At 43.9% G+C, this 16,081-nt stretch overlaps 1 protein-coding gene across 2 annotated transcripts; it reads right to left on the reverse strand.

Moving 5' to 3' along the window:
- Positions 1-6,149: 6,149 nt before the first annotated feature.
- On the reverse strand, positions 6,150-15,826 carry LOC139415465 (armadillo repeat containing 1, like). 2 transcript variants are annotated; one of them, XM_071163557.1, is made up of 7 exons: positions 15,801-15,826; positions 14,922-15,100; positions 14,412-14,503; positions 13,689-13,860; positions 8,268-8,384; positions 7,654-7,728; positions 6,150-6,659 (listed from the first exon to the last, which is right to left on the reverse strand). In XM_071163557.1, the coding sequence occupies exons 2-7, from the start codon at positions 15,072-15,074 to the stop codon at positions 6,465-6,467; spliced, it is 804 nt and encodes a 267-aa protein (XP_071019658.1). In that variant the 5' UTR covers positions 15,075-15,100; positions 15,801-15,826; the 3' UTR covers positions 6,150-6,464. The 2 variants fall into 2 exon arrangements, with proteins under 2 accessions (XP_071019658.1, XP_071019659.1); XM_071163558.1 differs by having other exon boundaries at positions 6,326-6,659; positions 15,721-15,811.
- Between the last annotated feature and the right edge of the window lie 255 nt (positions 15,827-16,081).

The following is a 16,081-nucleotide window of genomic DNA, read 5'->3' on the forward strand; positions in this document are numbered from 1 at the left end:
TATATGTAAATATACTGCCACCTACTGGTAAAACCTGGATAATGATCATAACGATCATGGTATTGCTTTGGCTGCACACAGACAGACGTAACAATGTATTACGTTTTAATAGCTAAAAACTGTCTTCATCAGGGTATCATGACTATTTCAAATGTATCTTTATTAAAAAGTAATTTCAGAATAATTTGGCCAGCAAGCAAGCTGGCTAACTCATTGACGTTGCTTTGTAGTTGGCCCCTGTGGTGTCGGTCTTAGTGGTGACTGTTTTACAACCACGATTTCACTGCAACATAGATAAATGAGACACAATGTGGAACATATTTAGACAAAGTTGCCAAACGTTTCTAATATTCTCTATTAACTGAGTTTGAGTTCTTGTGTATTTAATGTATGCTATGTTTTGCTCTTCATTTGAGTTATTTTGGTGATTGTGGTTTGTTGAAATTATTTTCTTTTGGGATCATTTATTTCAGAAATAGGAAACACATTGAAGGCAGTTTTTACAAGCGTTTTAGTCACCTCAGGGGCAACGAGTAAAACAAAAAGCACACACAATATCTGAGGGGGTACTGTGGACCATAAAACAGGATCAATACCTTGATTTCTGGTTTATTAAGAAGCACTTGATCCCAGGTATTTGTTGTAACGTTTCATCCACATAGATCCCCTGGGAGCAGCTGCGGTGTCCTTTGTCCCGAATTCACCCACAACTCCAGCACCTGCACCTGCCTATGTTCTTCAACTTTTGTCATTAACAAACCTAAAACTTAGATATTTGTTTTGGGTTGTCGAGTAAGACAATTCCCATTTCAAGCTTATCTTTACCCCCCCAAAAAAATAAACAAAAGTTATTTCAGAATATTTAATATTTAGGCAAGCTAACACACCGATCCTGCTTTGTAGTAAACCCCTCAGAACATAAAGGTAAACAATAATGAAATATTCCAACAGGCGTAGAGACCAACAGCAAACACAGTGAATAGTTAACACAGATAAATAGACCCGATTGAAGTGTTGGATAATATGTACATTCATCCCAATGTATTACCTGAAAGCAGTGAGCAGGGCTGCAAAATAAATCAACAGACAAGACCTTTCTCTAGCAGCAGCAGCCTATTGTACCATCCGACCCTTCCTAAGACATTATTTGTTTTGTAGGCTGACCACATGTTCCGGATTGGGCGGGATAGTCCCACATTTTGGCCCTTTGTCCCACAACCAATCATGTCCCGTATTTTACCCACAAATTCAAACATAACAAATTTACCAAAAAAAAGCAGGATGCTTCTGCTCAAAAATGTATCAAATGTAGGATACAATGTCGCACAAAATCATCCCATATTTGGGTATTTTAAATGTGGTCACCCTAGTCAGTGGCAGTGGTGTAAAGTACTTTAAAATACTACTACTTCTTTTTACTTAAGTCCTTTTTTGGGGTATCTGTACTTTACAATTCATATTTTTGTCAACTTTTACTTAACTACAGTTGAAGTCGGAAGTTTACATACACTTAGGTTGGAGTCATTATAACTTATTTTTCAACCACTCTACAAATTTCTTGTTAACAAACTATAGTTTTGGCAAGTCGGTTGGGGCATCTACTTTGTGCATGACAAAAGTAATTTTTCCAACAATTGTTTACAGACAGAATATTTCAATAATAATTCACTGTATCACAATTCCAGTGGGTCAGAAGTTTACATACACTAAGTTGACTGTGCCTTTAAACAGCTTAGAAAAGCCCAGAAAATGATGTCATTGCTTTAGACGCTTCTGATAGGCTAATTGACATCATTTGAGTCAATTGGAGGTGTACCTGTGGATGTATTTCAAGGCCTACCTTCAAACTCAGTGCCTCTTCGTTTGACATCATGGAAAAATCAAAGGAAATCAGCCAAGACCTCAGAAAACATTGTAGACCTCCACAAGTCTGGTTCATCCTTGGGAGCAATTTCCAAACACCTGAAGGTACCACGTTCATCTGTACAAACAATAGTACGCAAGTATAAACACCATGGAACCACGCAGCCGTCATACCGCTCAGGAAGGAGATGCGTTCTGTCTCCTAGAGATGAACGTACTTTGGTGTGAAATGTGCAAATCAATCCCAGAACAGCAAAGGGCCTTGTGAAGATGCTGGAGGAAACAGGTACAAAAGTATCTATATCCACAGTAAAACGAGTCCTATATCGACATAACCTGAAAGGCCGCTCAGCAAGGAAGAAGCCACTGCTCCAAAACTGCCATAAAAAAGCCAGACTACGGTTTGCAACTGCACATGGGGACAAAGACCTTACTTTTTAGAGAAATGTCCTCTGGTCTGATTAAACAAAAATAGAACTGTTTAGCCATAATGACCATCGTTATGTTTGGAGGAAAAAGGGGGAGGCTTGCAAGCCGAAGAACACCATCCCAACCGTGAAGCACGGGGCTGGCAGCATCATGTTATGGGGGTGATTTACTGCAGGAGGGACTGGTCCACTTCAAACTAGAAAGCATCATGAGGAAAGAAAATGATGTGGAAATATTGAAGCAACATCTCAAGACATCAGTCAGGAAGTTAAAGCTTGGTCGCAAATGGGTCTTCCAAATGGACAAATACCCAAAGCATACTTCCAAAGTTGTGGCAAAATGGCTTAAGGACAACAAAGTCACGGTATTGGAGTGGCCATCACAAAGCCCTGACCTCAATCCTATAGAACATTTGGGGCAGAACTGAAAAAGCGTGTGTGAGCAAGGAGGCCTACAAACCTGACTCAGTTACACCAGCTCTGTCAGGAGGAATGGGCCAATATTCACCCAACTTATTGTGGGAAGGCTACCTGAAACGTTAACCCAAGTTAAACAATTTAAAGACAATGCTACCAAATACTAATTGAGTGTATGTGAACTTCTGATCCACTGGGAATTTGATGAAAGAAATAAAAGCTGACATAAATCACTAAGATTATTCTGACATTTCACATTCTTAAAATAAAGTGGTGATCCTAACTGACCTAAGACAGGGAATGTTTACTAGGATTAAATGTCAGGAATTGTGAAAAACTGAGTTTAAATGTATTTGGCTAAGGTGTATGTAAACTTCTGACTTCAACTGTACATTCCTAAAGAAAATAATGTACTTTTTACTCCATACATTTTCCCTGACACCCAAAAGTATTCGTTACATTTTGAATGCTTAGCAGGACAGGAAAATGGTCCAATTCACACACTAATCAAGAGATCATCCCTACTGCCTCTGACCTGGAGGACTTACTAAACAGAGAACATCCCTGGTCATCCCTACTACCTCTGATCTGGAGGACTCACTAAACAGAGAACATCCCTGGTCATCCCTACTGCCTCTGATCTGGAGGACTCACTAAACAGAGAACATCCCTGGTCATCCTCTACCTCTGATCTGGAGGACTCACTAAACAGAGAACATCCCTGGTCATCCCTACTGCCTCTGATCTGGAGGACTCACTAAACAGAGAACATCCCTGGTCATCCCTACTGCCTCTGATCTGGAGGACTCACTAAACAGAGAACATCCCTGGTCATCCCTACTGCCTCTGATCTGGAGGACTCACTAAACAGAGAACATCCCTGGTCATCCCTACTTCCTCTGATCTGGAGGACTTACTAAACAGAGAACATCCCTGGTCATCCCTACTTCCTCTGATCTGGAGGACTAACTAAGCTTTGTTTATAAATGATGTCTGAGTGTTGGAGCACCCCTGGCTATCTGTAAATTTAAAATGTAAAAAGCAAATATTGCCGTCTGATTTGCTTAAAATAAGGAATTTGAAGTATTTCATTATTTTACTTTTGAAGCTTAAGTATATTTAAAACCAAATACTTTGACGTTTACTCAAGTAGTATTTTACTGACTTTTACTTGAGTCATTTTCTATTAAGGTATCTTTACTTTTTAAACCACTGGTCACATCCTGTTTCTCTCTCTGTCCCCTCGTGTGCAGCTACAGCCAATGTTTACACCTACAGCCAATGTTGACACCTACAGCCAATGTTGACACCTACAGCCAATGTTGACACCTACAGCCAAAGTTGACACCTACAGCCAATGTTGACACCTACAGCCAATGTTGACACCTACAGCCAATGTTGACACCTACAGCCAAAGTTGACACCTACAGCCAATGTTGACACCTACAGCCAATGTTGACACCTACAGCCAATGTTGACACCTACAGCCAATGTTGACATCTACAGCCAATGTTTACACCTACAGCCAATGTTGACACCTACAGCCAATGTTGACACCTACAGCCAATGTTGACACCTACAGCCAATGTTGACACCTACAGCCAATGTTGACACCTACAGCCAATGTTGACACCTACAGCCAATGTTGACACCTACAGCCAAAGTTGACACCTACAGCCAATGTTGACACCTACAGCCAATGTTGACACCTACAGCCAATGTTGACACCTACAGCCAATGTTGACACCTACAGCCAATGTTGACACCTACAGCCGATGTTGACACCTACAGCCGATGTTTACACCTACAGCCAATGTTTACACCTACAGCCGATGTTTACACCTACAGCCGATGTTGACACCTACAGCCGATGTTGACACCTACAGCCAATGTTGACACCTACAGCCAATGTTGACACCTACAGCCAATGTTGACACCTACAGCCAATGTTGACACCTACAGCCAATGTTGACACCTACAGCCAAAGTTGACACCTACAGCCAATGTTGACACCTACAGCCAAAGTTGACACCTACAGCCAATGTTGACACCTACAGCCAATGTTGACACCTACAGCCAATGTTGACACCTACAGCCAATGTTGACACCTACAGCCAATGTTGACACCTACAGCCAATGTTGACACCTACAGCCGATGTTGACACCTACAGCCGATGTTGACACCTACAGCCGATGTTGACACCTACAGCCAATGTTGACACCTACAGCCAATGTTGACACCTACAGCCAATGTTGACACCTACAGCCAATGTTGACACCTACAGCCAATGTTGACACCTACAGCCAATGTTGACACCTACAGCCAAAGTTGACACCTACAGCCAATGTTGACACCTACAGCCAATGTTGACACCTACAGCCAATGTTGACACCTACAGCCAATGTTGACACCTACAGCCAATGTTGACACCTACAGCCAATGTTGACACCTACAGCCAATGTTGACACCTACAGCCAATGTTGACACCTACAGCCAATGTTGACACCTACAGCCAATGTTGACACCTACAGCCAATGTTGACACCTACAGCCAATGTTTACACCTACAGCCAATGTTTACACCTACAGCCGATGTTGACACCTACAGCCAATGCTTTTAAATCCATGACGGGGAGTGTACACTTCAGGAGATGTGTTGTAGAATGGGGATGCAGACATAGTGTACACTTCAGGAGATGTGTTGTAGAATGGGGATGCAGACATAGTGTACACTTCAGGAGATGTGTTGTAGAATGGGGATGCAGACATAGTGTACACTTCAGGAGATGTGTTGTAGAATGGGGATGCAGACATAGTGTACACTTCAGGAGATGTGTTGTAGAATGGGGATGCAGCCATAGTGTACACTTCAGGAGATGTGTTGTAGAATGGGGATGCAGCCATAGTGTACACTTCAGGAGATGTGTTGTAGAATGGGGATGCAGCCATAGTGTACACTTCAGGAGATGTGTTGTAGAATGGGGATGCAGCCATAGTGTACACTTCAGGAGATGTGTTGTAGAATGGGGATGCAGACATAGTGTACACTTCAGGAGATGTGTTGTAGAATGGGGATGCAGACATAGTGTACACTTCAGGAGATGTGTTGTAGAATGGGGATGCAGCCATAGTGTACACTTCAGGAGATGTGTTGTAGAATGGGGATGCAGCCATAGTGTACACTTCAGGAGATGTGTTGTAGAATGGGGATGCAGCCATAGTGTACACTTCAGGAGATGTGTTGTAGAATGGGGATGCAGACATAGTGTACACTTCAGGAGATGTGTTGTAGAATGGGGATGCAGACATAGTGTACACTTCAGGAGATGTGTTGTAGAATGGGGATGCAGCCATAGTGTACACTTCAGGAGATGTGTTGTAGAATGGGGATGCAGCCATAGTGTACACTTCAGGAGATGTGTTGTAGAATGGGGATGCAGCCATAGTGTACACTTCAGGAGATGTGTTGTAGAATGGGGATGCAGACATAGTGTACACTTCAGGAGATGTGTTGTAGAATGGGGATGCAGCCATAGTGTACACTTCAGGAGATGTGTTGTAGAATGGGGATGCAGCCATAGTGTACACTTCAGGAGATGTGTTGTAGAATGGGGATGCAGCCATAGTGTACACTTCAGGAGATGTGTTGTAGAATGGGGATGCAGCCATAGTGTACACTTCAGGGCAGTTCTGCTGTGTTCCCAGTTCAGGTGTCCCCTGTGAGAACAGCCATGCCGGCTCCTGAGGGCCCCAGTTTCACCAGTAGAAGGATCTGGTGAGGAAAGTGGCTGCTGAGCCGAGCCAGCTGCCAGAGGTGTTGTCCTTGGCTGCGGTACGGGACACGGCGCGGTCCGTCTCGCTCTCGGGACTCTCGTCCTCTGGGAGGTAGTCTGGTATGGATACGTTCTCCTCCCTCACATTACCAACACACACACTGAGGGGGAGCAGGACCTGGGAGGAGAGAAGAGGAGGGAGGAGAGGTGAGAAGGGGAGAGAAAAGGAGGGAGGAGAGAAGAGGAGGGAGGAGAGAAAAGGAGAGAAGGGGAAGGAGGAGAAGAGAGAAGGGGAAGGAGGAGAAGAGAGAAGGGGGAGGGAGGAGAAGAGAGAAGGGGGAGGGAGGAGAAGAGAGAAGGGGGAGGGAGGAGAAGAGAGAAGGGGAAGGAGGAGAAGAGAGAAGGGGAAGGAGGAGAAGAGAGAAGGGGAAGGAGGAGAAGAGAGAAGGGGGAGGGAGGAGAAGAGAGAAGGGGGAGGGAGGAGAAGAGAGAAGGGGGAGGGAGGAGAAGAGAGAAGGGGAAGGAGGAGAAGAGAGAAGGGGAAGGGGAAGGAGGAGAAGAGAGAAGGGGAAGGAGGAGAAGAGAGAAGGGGAGGGAGGAGAAGAGAGAAGGGGAGGGAGGAGAAGAGGAGGGAGGAGAAGAGGAGGGAGGAGAAGAGAGAAGAGAAGGGGTGGAGAGAAGGGAGGGGGAGAGAAGGAGAGAAGGAGAGAAGGGAAGGAGGAGAACAGAGAAGGGGAAGGAGGAGAAGAGAGAAGGGGAAGGAGGAGAAGAGAGAAGGGGAAGGAGGAGAACAGAGAAGGGGAAGGAGGAGAAGAGAGAAGGGGAAGGAGAAGAGAGAAGGGGAAGGAGGAGAAGAGAGAAGGGGAAGGAGGAGAAGAGAGGGGAGGGAGGAGAAGAGAGACGGGAGGAGAGAAGGGAGGAGAGGAGAGAAGGGAGGAGAGGAGAGAAGGGAGGGAGGAGAGAAGGAGAGAAGAGAGGGGAGGAGAGAAGGGAGGAGAGGAGAGAAGGGGGGAGGAGAGAAGGGAGGGAGGAGAGAAGGAGAGAAGAGAGGGGAGGGAGAAGGGAGGGAGGAGAGAAGGAGAGAAGAGAGGGGAGGGAGAAGAGGCACACAGAAATTAACATGGAAGCTCAGGCCATTGTTCTTTCATTCTTTCCTGAGCCAAGTGTCTCACCTCCTCCCCAACTTCATTCCTCACCACCTGTTGGGCTGACAGCACCTTGGTAGCAGCGATGGCCGACGCCAGACTCTACAGGGAGATGGACACTATTAAATTACAACACTTTAACCAATGGGCTAATCTGTGTGTCTAGCTCTGTAGGCAGGGGTGTGTGTGTGTGTGTGTGTGTGTGTGTGTGTGTGTGTGTGTACGAGAGACAGACGGAGAGACACAGACGGAGAGACACAGACGGAGAGGCACAGACGGAGAGAGACACAGACGGAGAGAGAGACAGACGGAGAGAGACACAGACGGAGAGACACAGACGGAGAGAGACACAGACTGAGAGAGACACAGACGGAGAGAGACACAGACGGAGAGACACAGACGGAGAGGCACAGACGGAGAGAGACACAGACGGAGAGAGAGACAGACGGAGAGACACAGACGGAGAGACACAGACGGAGAGAGACACAGACGGAGAGAGACACAGACGGAGAGAGACACAAAGAGACAGACGGAGAGAGACGGAGAGAGACGGAGAGAGAGAGAGAGAGACAGGGAGACAGACAGACAGACAGAGACAGACAGACAGACAGAGAGACAGAGAGACAGAGAGATGGAGTTACTTCAGTGGGCAGGTCAGAGCGGATGCGAACGGTGCACCTCTTAGAAGCCATCTGGAAGGTGAAGCTGATCACTCCTTTCACCTTCAGCAGAGCCTCCTCACACACACCTCGCTGGGCCTGGACAACACACAGTCAGTTGGTGTACAGCAGGGTTTCCGGAAGCCGGTAAACCACGGCTTTTATAGCCGATAAACTACATGAAAATCCACTAAATAAAATTGTTGCTGGACAAATTGTCTGGGAGAAGAAAAAAAGTCCACTGCAAAATAATGATTTTTTTAATTGATGGAAATACCCGTTGACGTCAAAGGCAAATATACTACATAATAATATAATATAATAATATACTACATAAGATAATACATCCTCAAGCTGCTTGGACATTAGAGTTGGGTGTGTGTTTCTATTCCTACTCACACAGAGGACAGAGGTTCTCATAAGGGACTTCAGTTAAGTGTACTGGCCAGAAGACAGAGGTATTCAGCTAAGTGTACACTGACTGGCCAGAAGACAGAGGTTCTCATAAGGGACTTCAGCTAAGTGTACCCTGACTGGCCAGAGGACAGAGGTTCTCATAGAGGTCGTCAGCTAAGTGTACCCTGACTGGACAGAGGTTCTCATAGAGGTCGTCAGCTAAGTGTACCCTGACTGGACAGAGGTTCTCATAGAGGTCTTCAGCTAAGTGTACCCTGACTGGACCGAGGTTCTCATAGAGGTCTTCAGCTAAGTGTACCCTGACGGGACAGAGGTTCTCATAGAGGTCTTCAGCTAAGTGTACCCTGACTGGACCGAGGTTCTCATAGAGGTCTTCAGCTAAGTGTACCCTGACTGGACAGAGGTTCTCATAGAGGTCTTCAGCTAAGTGTACTGGGAAAAACTGGAAAAAGCTGTTGATAATCCCCGTTTCCAGTAAGGCCTCCGAGAAGGGATTCTTTCTCCAAAACAGAGTAAAGATGGCCTCAAGATCGCTCCTTGACGACAAAGTAACGAGGCTGATGTGCATCAAGCTGCTTCAAGGAGTTGGACAGTTTTGACTACCCAGCATCAGCGGCAGCTCACTTTTACCAGGCCAAGATCCGCTACAAACGCAAGTAAATTAGAGGCAAATTATTGTGTTTGTCAGGCACATTCCTAGCATTCCTGCTGCCGCACTAGGCCAGATATACATACTCCGCCCGTGTCATGTATAGTATAAAGATTTGGAATGGATTTGTAGACGAGAAGTCATGTGTATCATAGTCAATTAGTGCATTTCAGTTGAGCTTATTCAGTAGCACTTGGAAACAACAACACTGTTGCCAACTACTCACATCAGAAAGATACAATGCTGCAATCGCTAGTCAGCCCACTGTCTATAGTAGTAAACAGTTATCAATCACTAGTCAGCCCACTGTCTATAGTAGGACACAGTTATCAATCACTAGTCAGCCCACTGTCTATAGTAAGACAGTTATCAATCACTAGTCAGCCCACTGTCTATAGTAGAAAACAGTTATCAATCACTAGTCAGCCCACTGTCTATAGTAGTAAACAGTTATCAATCACTAGTCAGCCCACTGTCTATAGTAGGACACAGTTATCAATCACTAGTCAGCCCACTGTCTATAGTAAGACAGTTATCAATCACTAGTCAGCCCACTGTCTATAGTAGAAAACAGTTATCAATCACTAGTCAGCCCACTGTCTATAGTAGTAAACAGTTATCAATCACTAGTCAGCCCACTGTCTATAGTAGGACACAGTTATCAATCACTAGTCAGCCCACTGTCTATAGTAGGACACAGTTATCAATCACTAGTCAGCCCACTGTCTATAGTAGGAAACAGTTATCAATCACTAGTCAGCCCACTGTCTATAGTAGGACACAGTTATCAATCACTAGTCAGCCCACTGTCTATAGTAAGACAGTTATCAATCACTAGTCAGCCCACTGTCTATAGTAGGACACAGTTATCAATCACTAGTCAGCCCACTGTCTATAGTAGGACACAGTTATCAATCACTAGTCAGCCCACTGTCTATAGTAGGACACAGTTATCAATCACTAGTCAGCCCACTGTCTATAGTAGGACACAGTTATCAATCACTAGTCAGCCCACTGTCTATAGTAGGACACAGTTATCAATCACTAGTCAGCCCACTGTCTATAGTAGGACACAGTTATCAATCACTAGTCAGCCCACTGTCTATAGTAGTAAACAGTTATCAATCACTAGTCAGCCCACTGTCTATAGTAGGACACAGTTATCAATCACTAGTCAGCCCACTGTCTATAGTAGGACACAGTTATCAATCACTAGTCAGCCCACTGTCTATAGTAGGACACAGTTATCAATCACTAGTCAGCCCACTGTCTATAGTAGGACACAGTCATCAATCACTAGTCAGCCCACTGTCTACAGTAAGACAGTTATCAATCACTAGTCAGCCCACTGTCTATAGTAAAAAACAGTTATCAATCACTAGTCAGCCCACTGTCTATAGTAGGACACAGTTATCAATCACTAGTCAGCCCACTGTCTATAGTAGGACACAGTCATCAATCACTAGTCAGCCCACTGTCTACAGTAAGACAGTTATCAATCACTAGTCAGCCCACTGTCTATAGTAGGACACAGTTATCAATCACTAGTAGGCCCACTGTCTATAGTAGGAAACAGTTATCAATCACTAGTCAGCCCACTGTCTATAGTAGGAAACAGTTATCAATCACTAGTCAGCCCACTGTCTATAGTAGGACACAGTTATCAATCACTAGTCAGCCCACCGTCTATAGTAGGACACAGTTATCAATCACTAGTCAGCCCACTGTCTATAGTAGGACACAGTTATCAATCACTAGTCAGCCCACTGTCTATAGTAAGACAGTTATCAAACACTAGTCAGCCCACTGTCTATAGTAAGACAGTTATCAATCACTAGTCAGCCCACCGTCTATAGTAGGAAACAGTTATCAATCACTAGTCAGCCCACTGTCTATAGTAGTAAACAGTTATCAATCACTAGTCAGCCCACTGTCTATAGTAGAAAACAGTTATCAATCACTAGTCAGCCCACTGTCTATAGTAGGACACAGTTATCAATCACTAGTCAGCCCACTGTCTATAGTAAGACAGTTATCAATCACTAGTCAGCCCACTGTCTATAGTAGGACACAGTTATCAATCACTAGTCAGCCCACTGTCTATAGTAGTAAACAGTTATCAATCACTAGTCAGCCCACTGTCTATAGTAGGACACAGTTATCAATCACTAGTCAGCCCACCGTCTATAGTAGGACACAGTTATCAATCACTAGTCAGACCCCTGTCTATAGTAGTAAACAGTTATCAATCACTAGTCAGCCCACTGTCTATAGTAGTAAACAGTTATCAATCACTAGTCAGCCCACTGTCTATAGTAGAAAACAGTTATCAATCACTAGTCAGCCCACTGTCTATAGTAGTAAACAGTTATCAATCACTAGTCAGCCCACTGTCTATAGTAGAAAACAGTTATCAATCACTAGTCAGCCCACCGTCTATAGTAGTAAACAGTTATCAATCACTAGTCAGCCCACTGTCTATAGTAGTAAACAGTTATCAATCACTAGTCAGCCCACTGTCTACAGTAAGACAGTTATCAATCACTAGTCAGCCCACCGTCTATAGTAGGACACAGTTATCAATCACTAGTCAGCCCACTGTCTATAGTAGGACACAGTTATCAATCACTAGTCAGACCCCTGTCTATAGTAGGACACAGTTATCAATCACTAGTCAGACCCCTGTCTATAGTAGTAAACAGTTATCAATCACTAGTCAGCCCACCGTCTATAGTAGGACACAGTTATCAATCACTAGTCAGCCCACTGTCTATAGTAGGACACAGTTATCAATCACTAGTCAGCCCACTGTCTATAGTAGGACACCGAGTGGTTATCAATAACCCACGTATATCACAATTGACAGGTAGGGGGGCTCCTGTTTGGAGCTCCACTCACACAAAACATTTGATTGGTTTGATAAGTAACAATGCGTCACTAGTTTCTATTCAGACTCCACCACTAGACCCCTTTTTAGCATTCCTCCAGGCTTTCCTGACTTAAGCCTGACTTCTGAGGATATGCATATAGTGAGCTGTGTGTGTATATATACAGTTGAAGTCGGAAGTTTAAATAACCCTTAGCCAAATACATTTAAAATCGTTTTTTCACAATTCCTGACATTTTCATCCTAGTAAAAATCCCCTGTTTTAGGTCAGTTAGGATCACCACTTTTGTTCTTCGTCTTGTAAGCCTCCCCCTTTTTCCTCCAAACATAACGATGGTCATTATGGCCAAACAGTTCAATTTTTGTTTCACCAGACCAGAGGACATTTCTCAAAAAAATACAATCTTTGTCCCCATGTGCAGTTGCAAACCGTAGTCTGGCTTTTTTTATGGCAGTTTTGGAGCAGTGGCTTCTTCCTTGCTGAGCGGCCTTTCAGGTTATGTTGATATAGGACTCGTTTTACTGTGGATATAGATACTTTTGTACCTGTTTCCTCCAGCATCTTCACAAGGTCCTTTGCTGTTGTTCTGGGATTAATTTGCACTTTTCGCACCAAAGTACGTTCATCTCTAGGAGACAGAACGTGTCTCCTTCCTGAGCGGTATGACGGCTGCATGGTCCCATGGTGTTCATACTTGCGTACTACTGTTTGTACAGATGAACGTTGCACCTTCAGGCGTTTGGAAACTGCTCCCAAGTATGAACCAGACTTGTGGAGGTCTACAATGTTTTTCCTGAGGTCTTGGCTGATTTCTTTAGATTTCCCATGATGTCAAGCAAAGAGGCACTGAGTTTGAAGGTAGGCCTTGAAATATATCCACAGGTTCATCTCCAATTGTCTCAAATGATGTCAATTAGCCTATCAGAAGCTTCTAAAGCAATGACATCCTTTTCTGGCCTTTTCCAAGCTGTTTAAAGGCACAGTCAACTTAGTGTTTGTAAACTTCTGACCCACTGGAATTGTGATACAGTGAATTATAAGTAAAATATTCTGTCTGTTAACAATTGTTAGAAAAATTACTATTGTCATGCAAAGTAGATGTCCTAACCGACTTGCCAAAACTAGTTTGTTAACAAGAAATTTGTGGAGTGGTTGAAAAACTAGTTTTAATGACCCCAACCTAAGTGTAAGTAAACATCCAACTTCAACTGTATGTATATATAGATTAGACTGTGATCAAGGCAAAGAGTGGCTACTTTGAAGAATCGAAAACATATTTAGATTTATTTAACACTTTTTTGGTAACTACATGATTCCATATGTGTTATTTCATAGTTTTGATGTCTTCACTATTATTCTACAATGTAGAAAATAGTCAAAATAAAGAAAAACCCTGGAAGGAGTAGGTGCGTTTCAAACTTTTGACTGGAACGGTATATATACACTCACAGTGCTGTCCAGGCCTTGGATGTGCAGAGTGACAGACTTGTTCTTCCCTTTGGAGGAGTTGAGGAAGAACTGGGGTTTGTTTCTCCTCCTCTCTTTCTCTGGGCTGGGCGGGGCACTCAGGATTCCATACACCTCCCGCGACAGGGTATTGATGTCATCACACAAACCACTCCTACAAGAGACAGGGCCAGGATGTCAGATGACCTGGCTATATACAGGAAGTACCAGATAATAACATGACTATATACAGGAAGTACCAGGTAATAACATGGCTATATACAGGGAGTACCAGGTAATAACATGGCTATATACAGGGAGTACCAGGTAATAACATGGCTATATACAGGGAGTACCAGTACCGAGCTGATGTGCAGGGGTACGAGGTAATTGAGGTAGCTATGTACATATAGGTAGGGTTAAAGTTACTAGGCAACAGGATAGATAAGACAATAGCAGCAGCGTATGTTACGTGTGTGTGTGTGTGTGTTGTCAGTGTAAGTATGTGTGAGTGTGTACAGTCCAGTGCGTGTGTGTAGAGTCAGTGCCAGAGAGTTAGTACAAAAAGAGACAGGACCAAGAGAGGAGTAGGATTCATTGAAAACATTAATTTGCCAAGTTGATTGATGCACATTGTTGCAATTCACAATTGTAATGCTGAAGCCATAGGTAGAGTTTTTTTTTACACACACACAGTTAAACAGGGACCTGAGAGAGTGGACTGACCTCTCCATCAGGGTCACCAGGCTGACCATCATGCCCAGTTCATTCTTCATAGTGGTGACGTTCAGGGGCCACTCTGCCAGGTAGCGCATAGTCTGAGAGGAGAGATTACAAATCAGAAAGAGACACTTCTACATCCTGTTCCCAAGTTTCAGGGGGATGTTGAGTGTCACTGTCATGTTGGCATTGTTTTTGAATGTGTATTGTCTGGTTAGATTTAGCCTCGGTCATCCAGGCTTCCTTTCCTCAACGAGACGAGACTTGGAAGGATGGCCAGCGTGAGACAATTATATTAGAAGGAACTGCTTTGTATACTGTTGTTTTTTGTTTTTTTTCTTCTTGTGGATTTTTTTTTTTACCGTTTCCAACTAGCTATACTATAACGTAAACAAATACAGCTCATTCTGCAGCTGTAACCTATTAGTCATCTCTGTTTTTGTCTGTTCTGTTCTTGCTTGTTTGATTGTCATTGTGGTTTCTGTAGCTAGGGGGCCAGTAGCAGGTTAAACCGACCTGCAGGGTGGCGAACAGCACTTGCGGGTCCTGGTGGTCCAGGAAGAGAACCAGCCCGGGGAGACAGCCCTGGTCCTGGACTATTGCCTCCCGGTTCTGGGGCTCCGACGCCAGGTCCCGGAGCTGGGTCACCACAGACAGAGCATCCATCATCTTAGTTAATCTAACTTACCGAGTCTCTGCAGCAGAGAAAGGTGTAGTGAGATAAGATGTATAATTAGACACAGTAGATGTATTGAAAAGGGCAGGTGGATGATGCTAACACACACACTCTCTTGTCAATGCCTTGCTTGGCCTCACTAACGATACTGTGTATGTCGAGCTAGCTAACGTTATCTAGGGTTTGTTGCTACCCAGCTAAGCTAACGTTATCTAGGGTTTGTTGCTACCCAGCTAAGCTAACGTTATCTAGGGTTTGTTGCTACCCAGCTAAGCTAACGTTATCTAGGGTTTGTTGCTACCCAGCTAAGCTAACGTTATCTAGGGTTTGTTGCTACCCAGCTAAGCTAACGTTATCTAGGGTTTGTTGCTACCCAGCTAAGCTAACGTTATCTAGGGTTTGTTGCTACCCAGCTAGCTAAACGTAAAATACGTAAAAACGACGACAAAATACAATGAATGAATTGAGTAGTTGACGTTAATGTCATGAAACACATATCTATATAGATTAGCAAAACAAGTTCGTTAACGAAGCTAGCTCATAACATATTTGGCTGAAAACTAACTTCACTTATATCCAGATATGTTTTTTTGTTGTTGTTGAAAGTATGGTAAGTTAGTTTGCAACTTTTCTTTGTACCTCAATATATATTTTGATCAACTATTACAAATTCCGTTAAAAGTCGGTAACTAAAACCGCCAAGATTTGAAACGTCTTACCGCGAGACAAACCGGCTCGTGCACACAGACAAAACAACGATTTTGCCTCATTAGTCGAACAGCTTCTGTCACATTGCATGGTGACCCCTTCTGATTGGCGTAGATTTTTTTGTATTCAAATTGAAATGTCCAATCACGGCACGTTTTGCTGAGCACGGGCTATTTCAGTTCGCTTGGAGAATTTTATTTCACGATTTCTTTGATACGTTTTGGTCACATTTCCAAATTAACCATGTGGTAAGAGAAGATGATCAACCTTATTCATAGTATACAGTTTATAC

Source organism: Oncorhynchus clarkii, chromosome 8 (assembly GCF_045791955.1).
Source record: "Oncorhynchus clarkii lewisi isolate Uvic-CL-2024 chromosome 8, UVic_Ocla_1.0, whole genome shotgun sequence".
NCBI lineage: Eukaryota > Metazoa > Chordata > Actinopteri > Salmoniformes > Salmonidae > Oncorhynchus > Oncorhynchus clarkii.

Excerpts from the sequence above, each read along its gene's own strand:
- LOC139415465 (XM_071163557.1), bottom strand. The coding sequence starts at position 15,074 with ATGATGGATGCTCTGTCTGTGGTGACCCAGCTCCGGGACCTGGCGTCG. Across the intron at positions 8,385-13,688 it reads TCCAAGGCCTGGACAGCACT|GCCCAGCGAGGTGTGTGTGA; the intron begins GTGAGTGTATAT and ends TGTGTTGTCCAG. Across the intron at positions 6,660-7,653 it reads GGAATGAAGTTGGGGAGGAG|GTCCTGCTCCCCCTCAGTGT; the intron begins GTGAGACACTTG and ends CTCTCCTCCCAG.